The 14,244-nt window shown below is 36.1% G+C and overlaps 3 protein-coding genes across 12 annotated transcripts; all 3 read left to right on the top strand.

The window, feature by feature from the left end:
• Window positions 1–1,040: 1,040 nt before the first annotated feature.
• Window positions 1,041–4,264, top strand: LOC128679345 (protein D2-like). Of its 3 annotated transcripts, none has more exons than XM_053761501.2 (5): window positions 1,041–1,169; window positions 1,620–1,797; window positions 2,091–2,211; window positions 2,756–2,963; window positions 3,135–4,264. In XM_053761501.2, the coding sequence occupies exons 2-5, from the start codon at window positions 1,657–1,659 to the stop codon at window positions 3,259–3,261; spliced, it is 597 nt and encodes a 198-aa protein (XP_053617476.1). In that variant the 5' UTR covers window positions 1,041–1,169; window positions 1,620–1,656; the 3' UTR covers window positions 3,262–4,264. The 3 variants fall into 3 exon arrangements, with proteins under 3 accessions (XP_053617476.1, XP_053617475.1, XP_053617474.1); XM_053761500.2 differs by having other exon boundaries at window positions 1,052–1,266; XM_053761499.2 differs by having other exon boundaries at window positions 1,054–1,290.
• Window positions 4,265–4,342: 78 nt separating this feature from the next.
• On the top strand, window positions 4,343–9,733 carry LOC128679346 (protein D2-like). 8 transcript variants are annotated; one of them, XM_064436660.1, is made up of 9 exons: window positions 4,343–4,521; window positions 4,653–4,783; window positions 5,013–5,133; window positions 5,744–5,951; window positions 6,592–6,834; window positions 7,652–7,725; window positions 8,210–8,333; window positions 8,838–9,045; window positions 9,607–9,733. In XM_064436660.1, the coding sequence occupies exons 6-9, from the start codon at window positions 7,669–7,671 to the stop codon at window positions 9,722–9,724; spliced, it is 507 nt and encodes a 168-aa protein (XP_064292730.1). In that variant the 5' UTR covers window positions 4,343–4,521; window positions 4,653–4,783; window positions 5,013–5,133; window positions 5,744–5,951; window positions 6,592–6,834; window positions 7,652–7,668; the 3' UTR covers window positions 9,725–9,733. The 8 variants fall into 8 exon arrangements, 6 of the variants coding, with proteins under 6 accessions (XP_064292730.1, XP_064292729.1, XP_064292731.1 ...); XM_064436659.1 differs by having other exon boundaries at window positions 4,343–4,783; XM_064436661.1 differs by lacking the exon at window positions 4,653–4,783.
• Window positions 9,734–10,392: 659 nt separating this feature from the next.
• Window positions 10,393–14,197, top strand: LOC128679183 (protein D2-like). Its single transcript, XM_053761245.2, has 4 exons — window positions 10,393–11,455; window positions 11,626–11,749; window positions 12,606–12,816; window positions 13,337–14,197. The coding sequence occupies exons 1-4, from the start codon at window positions 11,312–11,314 to the stop codon at window positions 13,512–13,514; spliced, it is 657 nt and encodes a 218-aa protein (XP_053617220.1). The 5' UTR covers window positions 10,393–11,311; the 3' UTR covers window positions 13,515–14,197.
• Window positions 14,198–14,244: the final 47 nt, after the last annotated feature.

The raw sequence follows: 14,244 nt of genomic DNA on the forward strand, positions 1-14,244 counted from the left end.
GATGTGTAAACTGCACATCAACTTCCCTGCATGAATCTATGGCGCGGTAATAGCGGTGAGTTTGCAATTAATTTGTGTAGGTTTATGTTGACTGTACTACGTGCCTACTAAAAATACAAAATACGATCGTTATTTATTCAGAAAATAGACCTTTGCAGACACTTATTTACATAACAAATGTGTACCTAGATGCGTTTTGTAGGTACTCATAGAGGCCATAGCAACTTTTCTACTTAATGTAAAAATGTAATGTTTGATTGTGATGATTCATTATTAGAAAAAATTAAAGAAACTAATGGTAAGCCCTTATGTGATACTGGACCCTCACTGTTAAAATGATTTTCCGCATTTCTTCTCAGCAGTTGTCGTTCAGAAATGTCAGGTTTCTTTTTGAGAAATTAGTTACTATAATATAAAATTTGACGTGAAAAACTGTGAGGTCTAATTTCCGGATAAATGATTTGATAGGCCAGCCGGGTTGATAAAGGCTCACAGATATAAAAAATACCTATAATGTTCTAATATCTATATAAAGGCTACACCCAGGTTGAGCCGAAGATAAGCAAGTAACACCTACAATAAAGATTTTTTTGTAGAAAACATAGTTTTCTAATAAATAGATACCCGGTATATAGTTTTATTACTTTATGTTTTTTACTCTTCACGGATTTATTTATTCAGGCTGGAAGATGTGGCCTCTATTCCAGCAGGTCCTACAGATCTTATCTTGTGATGTTTTCGTCAAGTGTGCGACACATATTGACGACGACAATAATAAAATGCCCGCCGACTACGACTTACGATGGAAATTTTTATTTATAACTTTTGCCCGCGGCTTCGCCCGCGTTTATTTTCCGAGATGAAAGGTGCCCTATGTCCTTCGCCATACTTCAAACTACATGTATGCTAAATTTCAAGAAGATTAGGTTGAGTAATTAGAGCGTGAAGAGGTAACAAACAAAGTTAGTGTCGCATATTTATAAGATAGTAGGTATTAGATATGTACGTGCTTGCAGTAAATTAACTAGTGTAAATTACAAAATTTCTTTTTGTTTGAACAACTGGTCTATTGTATGTACCTAACCTTATCTTGGGTTATACTTATATAAGGTTGGTATGCCTATTATATTGAATTAAAATTATTTTTTCGGACCAGACCAGAGTCTTGTGTGAGTATACTTACCTACGAAGATAAAGTATTTAACCTGTGTTGGCGTCCATAAAGTCATTTAGTTTTTATTGAAAGAGTATTTTTTCAACGAATAGGTAACTGCAAATTCAATTTTAAGTGTAAGTTGCTAGTTTTAATTAACTTATCACCATCATCTCAGCCCCTTTCTGCCCACTGCTGAGCATATTTCATAGCTCTCATGCTCATTGTGTGTGTTTTACGCCAATCTTCTCTATCCTGTGCTAATCTCATCCACGTGCGACCTCCGACTTTAGTCATGTCATCTGCCCATCGCTATTACTAAGTTTAATTGAATTATAGTTAATTTAAAGCCTATAAAATTTATATTATTACCTAAAATAAAGGATCAAATCTCATGTAACAAATACAATTAATTTAACAAAAGGAAATTCAAGAAAATTAAAAAAATTACTTATTTTCTCATCAGCTGCAAAATTCCGCGTGAGTTCGATTCTTCAGAAAAGATGTCTGCTAAATTTCATTGGGTTCTTATGGTTGTCTTCGTTTGTGGATGTCACGCTGGTGCCGCAAGTATTGCGGAGTCGTTCACGTCATACAAACTTGTACCTAATATTGTAACAAAAGCACCGGCTAATGTAATAAGCGTAAGTAATTATAATACTTATTTAATTAATATATAATCTGAGGTTTATTGATTATACCAAGTTTTTATTTCATTTTATTGTCTCCCCGTTTGTAATCAATCGCATATCATCAATAAAATGTCACCTACCTACTTCGCTAGTCCTGCGTGATTGAGATTTTCAACGTATCGTTTTAGTTTGTATGACAGTGAAGCTCGACCTAATGGTGCACCCAGGGTCGGCTCCCAACGAAAAGTTCTCTCGCCGCATCAACTTTGCTTTTCTATTCATTTCAATAGCAACTTATATTTTAGGTGAAATTCCCAAGCGGTGCTGTAGTGGATTTAGGTAATGAATTGTCTAAGCCCCAAGTGGCGCTTACCCCTTCAGTCTCTTGGAACGCTGGAGATGGGCTATACACTGTTATCATGTTTGGTACGTATTATGTACTAGTTTTTGCTCACAACTTCGTATGTGAGTAAAAATCCGTTTCCTAATTTCCCGAAATCCTTTCTTAGTGCACCCTACACTGTCCTAGGAAACTACATACAGCTTTCTACGCTAGTAGTCAGTCAGTCACTCAGTAACGCAAGAGTTATATATATATAGATTTAATCTAGAAAAAAATGTAGTATCATACCTTATAGGTACGACTAAACTTTTAGACGATCTTACTCAATGTATAATAGAAACAACTATAAATATTGTAAATACGATTCTCGACCAAGCAGAATAAGGTATTACCTATTAATCCCTATGTTGTTCTTTAAAGAATTATAGTTCCCTTAAAAAAGATAACCCATAGATGTCGTAAAAGCCTATTATGAGACACACAGTCTTGGCAGTTGATAAGCAAGACCGCAATCACTCTCAGAGGCCAGACAAGGGCCAGTTGTGAAATCAGTGCCGAATTATTATACGTTTATTTTTGCGGTGATGGTGGATGGTGGATTTAATTAAAAACTTATATGTATCGCAGATCCTGATGCACCGAGTCCTTCAAACCCGTTCATCAGTTCCTTCCTCCATTGGCTGGTGATAAACGTACAGAAAGATGGCATCGCGAGCGGGGACACTATTGCCGAATATTTGCACCCTTACCCCCCTCCGTTCGGTGACATTCATCGATATGTCTTCTTGGTGTATCAGCAAAGAGAACGGTTGCCAGTGAAGGACTTTATCGCTTAGTAAGTTGCTGAATCTTGATATTTTAAAAGTTTATTTTTTTTTTAATACGCGCAACCTAGTCTTTCTGTTTGGATGGATAACACTTAATTTAATATCTATACCAACTAACACACTAGCTTTACAATCACACATCTTTTCGCGGCATTAATAATTTATTCAATTAATTCCAGCTCAACTATTGGCCGATTCAAATTTTCGCCTCAAGATTTTGCGGATAACTTCAACCTCGGGGATCCCGTTGCCGGCAACTTCTTCCGTACACAATTCAACAGTTTGAAAACGGATAAATTGTTCTAATATGATTGATTTTTATTCAGATCAATGTTCCTATTCCATTTTACCTGATGGGAGCAGAGTACATAAATGTTTCTTACATAATTGATTGTTAAAATATAATCTAATACTATTTATCCACATTTTTAGTAGGTGGGTCTTTCAGTCGAGTGCGTAGTTATATTAGGTTCTAATCATCTACCACATCTACATCTTACAACAAACTAGTTAACCCTCTTTTTCATAAAAAAGCATGATTTGTCTCATTCTGACAAATTCAAATATAGCAAAGTGCGATCAGGACAAAACATGCCCTAAAATGGATTTACCTTTTTAAAGTAAAATAATGAATTACACGTGAGTGACGCGTATTATATTGAGGGTAATAACATATTTTATGATTGTTACTAAATATCGTAATAGAGCAAAGTAGTACCTACCTACCTGTGCCCTTGGATATAATCTAAAATCTCAGCTAATTCCGTCACAGACGATTAAATTTAAATTGAATGATATAATGAGAAAGTTATAAGACTAATTTTTCATTGAAAGAAAACTAAATTGGACTTGTAATTCTTGACTGCTATATTTCCACACCAAAAATCCTCTTAACACAATGCTCGATTTTGATGTAAATAAAGACACAAACAAACACACACCACACATTTAAATAGTATCGAAGTTTTGATATGGAGGGAGGTAACAGAATCGAATAGGTTATAATATTATCGTGAAATAAAATTATTTATATCGGATTTTAGAAATAAATAATAATTGGCAATTTTTGTGTGCCTATGCACATGTAAATAACTAGTTTATATAAGTACATATTAACGTTAATTACACTAATTGAAAAAGCGCGCACACTTGTTTCTTATTTTATATGATGACGTGCCGCCATTTGTTAATATATAACCTTATATTTTACCTACTAAAATCTATGCACTTGACTTTAAAGTTTTTGTCAAACAATTTATCAATCAAATAGCGATAATAGATATTCTAATAAAAATGTCACCGAATCGAATAACAATCTCTCATTATCCAATAAATTATTAACTGACCCCTTTTCCGTACGGCTTAGAAACAAAGTACTTATAATAAATTAACTAAGATTTGCTTATAATTTTTTTATTAGCTCTTAAACCGCTATTGGCGTTCATAAAAAATGTTAACCTTTTTCTTTTTAATTTGTTTTGGTGGTATTATAACGACCAATTCTGGAGTGTTCACATCTTTTAGACTTGTGCCTGATATCATAACGACGACCTCGGTGGCGCAGTGGTAAGATTCTTGCCACTGAACCGAGAGGTCCCGGGTTCGATCCCCGGTCGGGTCATGATGGAAAATGATCTTTTTCTGATTGGCCCGGGTCTTGGATGTTTATCTATATATGTATTTGTTATAAAATATAGTATCGTTGAGTTAGTATCCCATAACACAAGTCTCGAACTTACTTTGGGGCTAGCTCAATCTGTGTGATTTGTCCTAATATATTTATATTTATTTATTTATTATAACAAAAGCACCGCCAGCTTTATCGATTGTAAGTAAATTAACTAAGTATAATATGTTTTTTGTGGCACACATTTGGGCAAATGTGTCATTTAACAAAAACAAAATTTGACAAAATTGAGCCTAAATAGCTAGGTAGATGTATTGTGTACAATTTTTTTTTCTTTTTGTTGATCTGTGCCTTGCACAGACTATACTTTAGAGTAATTATTTCGTTGTCTATTTGATAAAGTTACAGTTAATCAATAATTGTTCACTAGGTAATATTTCCAACTGGCGCAGTGGCAGCAGAAGGCAATGTGCTGTCAATGTCTGAAGCGGCGCTCGAACCTACGGTGTCGTGGGACTCTGGAGATGGGCTGTTCACCGTTATGATGATAGGTAGGAAGTTCATGCGACTGTTTTATTGAGGCTTTTCAGTTTGAAATAAAGAAATAATAAATGTTTGTTTGGTACATTTACCAAAACACGTTGTAACAAATTAGCGTGCCTACAGAGTTTAGACAAAATATTCTTTAAATTTTGCATAAGTACACGGAAAAGGACCTAAGTAATACAATAAAGGATTCTGCCCAGTTCAAGATTCTGCTAAAACCAGATTCCGCGCGCCATGGAGTGTGGCATTCATTCTGAAAAAAAATAATGAGATGAAAAAATTCTGGAGAAATTTCCGCTCTATTCCAGAATTCCTCCATCTTATTGTTACATATATTTAGTAATTTTTATCATTCGTTGTCACGTGTAAAGTGTTGAAAAAAGTGTACGAAAACTGACCCCGCGCTCGGGTTTTAGGGCCGTTTCTGAAACCGGCAAAGCGGTTAAAATGAGAAGTTCTTTCATTCTAGCCAGCTGAAAACCAGCGCTATGGTTGCTTATTCGACTAATACTGAATTGTTAATTTTAAGTCGGATAGTTGTAAGTTTATGTAATTTCTTTGTCGAATAAACATACTTTCTTTCTAAGTTAAAAATAATACTTTTGCATTACACAGATCCAGATGCGCCGATCCCCTCAGATCCGTTCCTCCGTTCATTCCTCCATTGGCTGGTCATCAATGCGAAAAAAGGGAACGTCACCAATGGAAACACGGTGGCACCGTTCGTTAAGCCTAGCCCTCCGCCGATAGAGGGCCTGCACCGTTATGTGTTCCTGGTATACAGACAGAAGGAATGGTTACGAGCGGATGATTTATACACCTAGTTAGTATTTCATAAAGAAGCGGTGGTGGTATAATGGTTAAGACCGCCTGTGGATCGAAAGGTCCCAGGTTCAAATCCTACTCGTGCCAAATTAGTTTGTATATTCTGACTCATGTATAGTACTTAGTTTTCATCGACCACCACTTGCTTCCGATGAAGAAAAACATCGTGAAACCTGCACATTGGTTGATCATTAACTTGTGTGTGAAATGGAGAAGGCAATTGCAAACCACCCTCAGCCATGAGTTGTATTTACAGTCGTTAAAACCCGCCAATCCGAAAAGGGTCCGCGTGTTGAGCCATGGCCCATACTGCTTATCCATTCTTAGGGAAGGCCTGCGCCCCAGCAGTGGGGACGTTAAAATTGCTGTTAATGATTATTATTTCTATAGATTTAGCGGTCGTATTTCGTTACATACCTACTTACTTCGAAGAGTTCTATATTTATGGGACTTTCCAAAAATAAAGTGAATGTTGCCTTGTATGGGTTAATAATGTACTACTAATGTCTATTGGTGTACCTACCCACAACCGACAGCATGTCAAGTTACTCTGCATGGATCTTGACGCCGCGGTGATAGAGGTGAATTTGCAATGAATTTGTATAAATGAATGTGCAGTTATTGAATTATTATTTCAGTGCAAACGACGACCGTTTCGAGTTTTCGCCTGAAGACTTCGCGATTAAATACAACATGGGTGATCCTGTTGCCGGCAACTTTTTCAGATTGCAACACTTTAAGATGAACTCGCTTGGATTGGCATAACACAATAAATCTAATAATATTAGGTACTTGCGTAATGTATTTGGGAATACTCACCAAAAAGTGCTGCCAACCTACAGACATAAGTATCTTCAAGTACCTATGCTCATAGATAATAGGTAAGTCTGTGTGCCAACCTAATTAAATAAGTACAGCGTTACGAAACGTTAAGATCTTATTGCATATGTCTGTCGATTAGATTTGTGAAGATCAACGTTATTATGCAAAATATTTATTGTATTTAATAACTAAATACATCTTATATTGCTGAAATTTGTTCGCATCGATTACAAATAATTTTATTTAAAAGTAAAACAATTGTTTGAAGCATAGGAAGGGAAGTGCCAGCTCATTATTTTGTAGTAAGTAATAAATATAATGCAAATGTAATTATTTATTGAATTAATTGTTCCTAAATCCTTTTCTTGATCACAAACCAGGACCGTATATCTGTCCGTGGTATCGTAGCAGCCAAACCGATTTTGATTCTTTTTTTTTTTTTTATTTGAAAGGGTATTTGATAGTACATAAGTGTTCTTAGCTATATTTGGAAAAGGTACGTTCAGCCGTTTGTAAATCGTCAGCTCTGTTCTAGCAGGAGAGCAGCAATTTCGAAGGGGATTTCTTAAATTTTTAATTTAGTTTTATTAAAATGTCCAAACCATAGTGTGCTTGCTCACGCACCTCCACTCAGATTCACAGTCCATTTCGAACGATTTAAAAAGTCAATTAGTCAAAAATACAGTCGCTAATTTCATGTCCAATCAATCTCCTGACAATGTCCAATCACAAACATTTCAAATCAATGGACATGTTTAATTCGCTGAATGTAGTGAAAAGCATCATTTGTGATTTTTGTAAGCGATATTATGTATTTAGTACGCATATTTACGTCGGTGGCTATAATACTATTTGAATGTCAATATGTGCCGGCAGATATATGTCAATCGTTCATGGCACATGATCTTGTACCAGATATCGTGTCGTATCCACCGAAGTGTTCAGTAAGTGTAAGTATGCATCCTTACTAACATATCTGATCCTTTTTACTCTCACAAACATTTTACTAACACAAATAAAATTGCAGACCCACCCTCAACTATTATGGAACGATTCAAATGCAGCGCAGTTCAGTTTAGGAACTGGGGTCTTACCAACTGCATCGCGAATTCGTTCCATCGACTTAATTTTTAGTATGAATGCGATTCATTTTAGGTTCCTAAAATGAACTGAGTTGCATTTGAATCGTTCCGTAAAAGTTGATGGTACTGAATGGCATTAGTATTAAAAATCAACTTGATCATACAAATTTGCGATGCAGATCAGTTTAGGTCCTGAACTGGATCGCATTTAAGAGATGTAAACCCCCTGCCATGTGCACGCAATGTACCTATAGGTGAAGGCTGGTTAAGGCTCAGTGTTACGCTGAAATAAACGCCCAGCACTGATTTTCAGTCTATTTTCTGACGTAATATTAGCATATTTCTCGTTCAGATAACGTTCCCGTCCGGAGGAGAAGTATTGGAGGGCAAGGAACTGCCATTGAGTGAAGTTCAGGGCTATCCTATACTGTGGTGGGGCGCCAAAGAAGGGGTATACTATACTATAATGTTTTGCGGTATGTTTAAAATTATAGTTTTATAGGCACAGGCATCCGCCTGATCTGATGGCAGAAGGCAAATCTGAGAAGCGCTGGCTTGAAGTCGTCAAGTATGATATGCGTGCCAGTAAAGATGTATCTACCTTTTTGACCAATGATAGTACTAGTACGTAGATAATACTACAATATTTTTATTTCAGTTCATTACAATACTCCCACGAGTTGCGCACAAGAGCTCAAATCCATACTCGTACCTACTAATATTATAAATGTGAAAGTCTGTCTATTTATCTGTATATTCCGCTTTCACAGCTAAACCGCTTTTCTGATTTTAATGAAATTTGGTATGCATATAGTTAGACATTCGTCTCAACTTTTTTTTCGAAACATTAAACTCCGAATGAGGGGTGAAATTATGTATGAAAATCGTGCCTGTTCCGGAAAATCACGCGGGCGAAGCCGCGCGTAATAGCTAGTGCTTCATAATGCAAGTGAAATAAAATTTAGTAAAGATATTAACAGACGCGGATGCACCATCGTCTGAAGCGCCCGTCGCTCGCTCATTCCTCCACTGGCTGAAGATGAACGTCATCATGGATGACGTCACGACCGGAGACACCGTGGTGGAACTGACCAACTCCTACCCAGAGCCCGACACGGGCCTGCACAGATACGTGTTCTTGGTGTACGAACAGCCTGAGAAAATCAGATTTTTGGACGCTTACCCCAAGTAATTCCATATTTTTATTGAGTCTTGGTTATTAGTTGTTAAATAATTTATTAAATACCTACTAGTGGCCAGTACCTGTTACTTTGGGGTAAACTATAAATGATACACCTAAACCACAGGTTCTACAATAATTCCAAACCTAAACCTTCCTCAGGCATCACTCTATCTATTGGTGAAAACCATACAAAAATCTATCCGGTAGTTTTTGAGTTTATTGCGTGACAAAAATGAAGGTCGGACTCATTTTACAATATGCAAAGATTTTCACTGTTAACCCATTGTGACCTGAATTATATTTCTAAGTATCTATCTCAGAATTAGGAAATAACATAAACTGGACTGGAACATGCTGAAGGCATACCAGGAAACATACACTTTCTTTTTACCATATTGTGAAAACGTGTGGGTCCAATGCTACGTGCTACGTGTTTTATATTTTGTACTACATACCCTGTGAAAATGTGAACGCGAAAACGTAGGTACGGCACAAGCTAGGTCACCACTCAACGTGACAACCTTGTACTAATTGTGTATATTTATAAATTTAAATTTTTGTTTCAGTTCTTCATGTCGGGGTCGTATGAACTTTTGTCCGGATGAATTCGCCGAAAAATATAATATTGGGCACCCCGTAGCTGGCAACTTTTATCTAACAAAAAATATAAATATATCTAAATAAATATAAAAATTGTATTTTTATTTCTCCACCTCCGGTGTGTTCCGGTTCCAAGTGAGAGAAAGGCAGTGTAACTATGTACTGTATGTAACTACCTACATGTGATCAGTGTAACGAACTGTCGGTCTTCGAAAAGGGAGGGATAGAAGTGGTTGAATCACAGATTACATAATATCATATTGTTGAATATCAACGTCAAGCTTTGAATGAAGTTGTGTTGACCAAATTTCTGGGCGTAAGAATCTAAGATATCAATACTTTAGACTTTTTACTTCCTGCGTTTGTCTTAAAATTATCAAATTGCTCATTCATTCCCACGCCTTTGTTATGTTGTGTAAGAAATCATCGGTACAGTTATAGGTACTTAGACTGAGTTTACACCCCGAGACGGGTACGATCCATGGGGCATCATAGACCGATTGTTGATATGTTTTTGCATAATTTATTATTTTTACCAAGTTTTTATAGTGTTATTTTTACACAGAGATATGATGAGCCGAGCCCGCGCACGTCACCATTTCTAAAGCTAAGCTAAGATATAAAATCATTACATGAGGTAGCTGAATATATATATATATATTCAGCTACCTCTAACTAGCTAAGCTATATATATATATATATATATTTAATTTCATGGCTCCATCGTTCGCCAAAACGATGATTTTCAACGTCAAGGTTGAAATTGACACGGAATATAATATGTTATAATGATATTATAAACACGGATCAGTGTGTAACCTAAAATATAAAAGTATATAAATATATTATACATACATACATACGGATAAAGTTAATAAAAATTATAAGTACTTAGATATTATTATTTTGTATAAATTTAGCCAATATAACTATAAATGGGGAGAAAACTAATGTTACAAGAAATCGCATACTTACAGGTCTTGGGACATAAGGGGGAAGCAAGTCGTATAGAGATGGAGAAAGTTTTGAGCATTCAAAAAATATGTGATCAGGTGTACCCTCGTCTAGGCCGCATTCACATAGCCAGTTGTCTTTAATTTTTATTTTAGCTAGGAAAACCGGGGAGCCTGCATGACCTGTGCGGAGTCTAATAATAGTAGAAGAGGGGTGTTTGTGGATGGAGCGGTATTTATTGAACCAGGGTTTGAGAGGAATGTCAGGTTGAATCTTTGAAAAATGTTTCGCTTTATGTGCATTATTTAACCAGAAGGAACTGCAATGCACGTATAATGTTGAGCCAAATGGATTGCCTGTTTTGCTAGGCTGTCTACTGCTTTGTTTCCCAAAATACCAGAGTGACCTGGGATCCAGGCCAGCGCAACTTCAATGCCATCAAGATGGCATTTGTATAAAATTTCTCGCGTCCTAAGATAAATAGGAAAGTTGTCCTTGGCATGAAAAGGGAGTTTTATTATATCCTGTAGACCGCTTTTGCAGTCTGAAAGAATCAGTGACTTGTTGAGTTTGTGAGGTTGCTAGCTGAATATTTGATTTGATGTCTACATCTTGACAATATTATCATCTTGACATCAAAATGTCTGGATATGTAAGACATTGACGTATTTTTTTTAATCCACTTGATTCAGTGAGTGAAGTTTCTTCTATGATATTATGTATTTAATATGCGCATTTTTGTTAGTGACTATTGTATTTGAATCACAAATTGCATCGGGTAGACACAAAGATATGAAATCGTTCATGGTTTATGAAGTTGTATCCGATGTTATATCAAACCCGCCCCAGAACCTGCTACGTGTAAGTTTGATTTGACTGAACCCTGAAGTTCAAATATTTGTTCTTTTAGTTGTAATTTAATGTAAAAAAATATTATATTAAATTGTGTAACTTACTATTGTATGTGTGTGTGTATTAACTGTGTACACAAATAATTAATAGGTAGGTATGATTATGTTCTTAATACTCAGGTAATGTATCCATCCGGAGTAGAAGTGGCTGAGGGCAAAGAACTGAAGGTCGACGATGTAATTGGCTATCCAGTTCTCACGTGGAACGCCGAGGAGGACGAATTCTATACAGTCATGTTGGTTGGTACGTTCAAAATATGATTAGCATCATGCAACGCCTCTGGTGCAAGAAAACGCTTGGGTGGAAGGGTTTCGGGCGCAAGAAAACGCTTGGGTGAAAGGGTTTCATGCCGTCATCAGAAAGCGGTGCGCGTCGTTACTGTCCCGCTTGCGGTCCAGCTCCAACATTATCCTCAACGTGTTGGTTGATCGATGGGACTCTCCAATACTGACGCACTGGATCCGCTTTCATACAGGTAGGCGTATATCTGTGTCTCAGCATACAATAGATGCAATTAATTTTAATTTGACTTTTATATTTTATTTTATTTATTACTCGCATATGGATTGAAATCTGAAATAAATTATTATTATTATTATATTTCTCCTTTTAAAAATTCGCGACACTAAGTCCAGTCCTTTGAGAGGCTTATTATTATTATTATTACGGCCAAAAGCAGTTCACAGCCGGGCTTAGGCCTCTCCTGAAGTTTTCTTTCTTCCTGAAGAAACTTTGGTTTGAATGCAGTTTACTTTGGCTGTCTTCCTGCGCGGCGGCTTCACTGCACCGTTACCCAGCATTAGGTCTCTTCCAAATTACAATGTTGAACCGAAAATGTTGAATCCACAGAAACAGTTTAGTCGTTGTCACGCATCTCTGTTTAATTTAATAGGTTATGAGTCCATTTATTTTTCCATATGGATAAAGTAAACCAAAAATAATAAGGTTATGGGCCTAGCACGCTTCTACTGCGCACTCATGTCTATGTGCCTTTTTTGTCTATGTTTTTTTGTTTAATAAAAAAACAGTTTAGTCAGTTTGGTCCGCATGTTTAATTTAATAATCACGACCGCTTGAAAACATGTAAAAATGTTTTCAGATCCCGATTACCCATCTCGGAGAGAGCCCTACGCTCGGTCTTTTGTTCACTGGCTGAAGATGAACGTCGTGTTGGATGACGTCACGACCGGGGACACCGTGGCCGACCTCATTTTCACGAAGCCAGATCCTGGCACGGGAATACACAGATATGTCTATTTAGTTTACAAACAGCCGGCAAAGATTTCGTCGTTACACGATAATGCGCCTAAGTAATTTTTGATATTTTAAACTTACATAACGTGTTTATTTGTATACCTTTTGAACATGTATACTTTTGCGTACTTTGTTATACGATTAGAAAAAAAAATGTAACAGGCTAAAAAGTAACAATAATGTTGAGTAGATACTTGTAGCATGATTAGGGGCCAACATTGTTTAAATGAGTTTCTTTCGGCATTTCTTCTAAGCTTCTCAGCAGTGATCGTTCAGAAATGCCTGTAGTTTGTAGCTTTTTGAGAAATTATGAACAATATAAAATTTGACGTGAAAAGTGCTTCAACTTTGACCTAGGGCGAAAAAAAGCCAAAGGATTGAGTTAAACGTTTATTCCGAACTTACTATTAACTACTACCGAACTACTATTATAAATTTCATTAATAAATTTCTGATCCCGTCAAAAATATTTAAGGACTTAAATTTTTTCAGTTGCCTTCCAGGCCAGTGCAATACTGATCCTGGTGTCGTAGGTGTTCAAATACCCTGCTAAAATGTAGATCTTTTCCGTTTCAGTTCCACAACAGAGGGTCGCAAGTTCTTCAACCCGAATAAATTCGCCTCGAAATATAATCTCGGCCAGCCCGTGGCTGGTAACTTTTATCGGACACGAAACAAAGGACGTATTCGGATCTACAACTTTTTCGATCCCGCCATCGTCGGAGCACGAACTGATCTAACCTCCAACGATTAAATAAAATAAAATAAGCTTTGAACTGGTATGGATCATGTGATTAATAAGAACATTATAATTCCCGCGCACTCTGAACATGGACATGCCATTTTTAGCAAATTAAATTATTATAGACTGAACTAAGTATCACATTGCCTCGACATTTATCACATTGTTGACATATAAATTGTATTTTTGTTGGCCAATCAATTCAGAGATCAATTCTAATAATGAAATAATAAGTAGTATTAAAATTCCTAGTCAATTTGATTATCTTAGCACATTGCTCTTTCATTTTGGGCATTGGCAATAGGTATTTAAGTTCCGCAGGTATTTTTGAATGCGTCCAATTAATCACTTGGTCCATAACTTACTTACGTTTATTACTAAAAATTGTTAATTACATTCAAGTCTTGATAAGGTATTTAGCTTCAAGTCATGTGAATTGATTTTATAAATGAGAAAACTCCGAATAGTTAGTTTTTAACCTTCGTATTGTATATTTTTATGTTTTTACCATAATATGTTTTAGATTGATATTTACTAATTGTAGACTCATGTTCTTGTTACGCTATTAAATGACTATGTGCTTAAGTATTGTAAGTACTTAGCATAGTAAGAATTAAACAGGGATTTAATTTAATTATATTTAATTTAATGTTGACATCTTCAATGGCGTAGAGGTTATGATGCCCTGGTCTGGAGGTCCTGGGTTTTATTCCCAGCGCGCAATATTTGTTCCTTATTATAA

Source organism: Plodia interpunctella, chromosome 21, assembly GCF_027563975.2.
Source record: "Plodia interpunctella isolate USDA-ARS_2022_Savannah chromosome 21, ilPloInte3.2, whole genome shotgun sequence".
NCBI lineage: Eukaryota > Metazoa > Arthropoda > Insecta > Lepidoptera > Pyralidae > Plodia > Plodia interpunctella.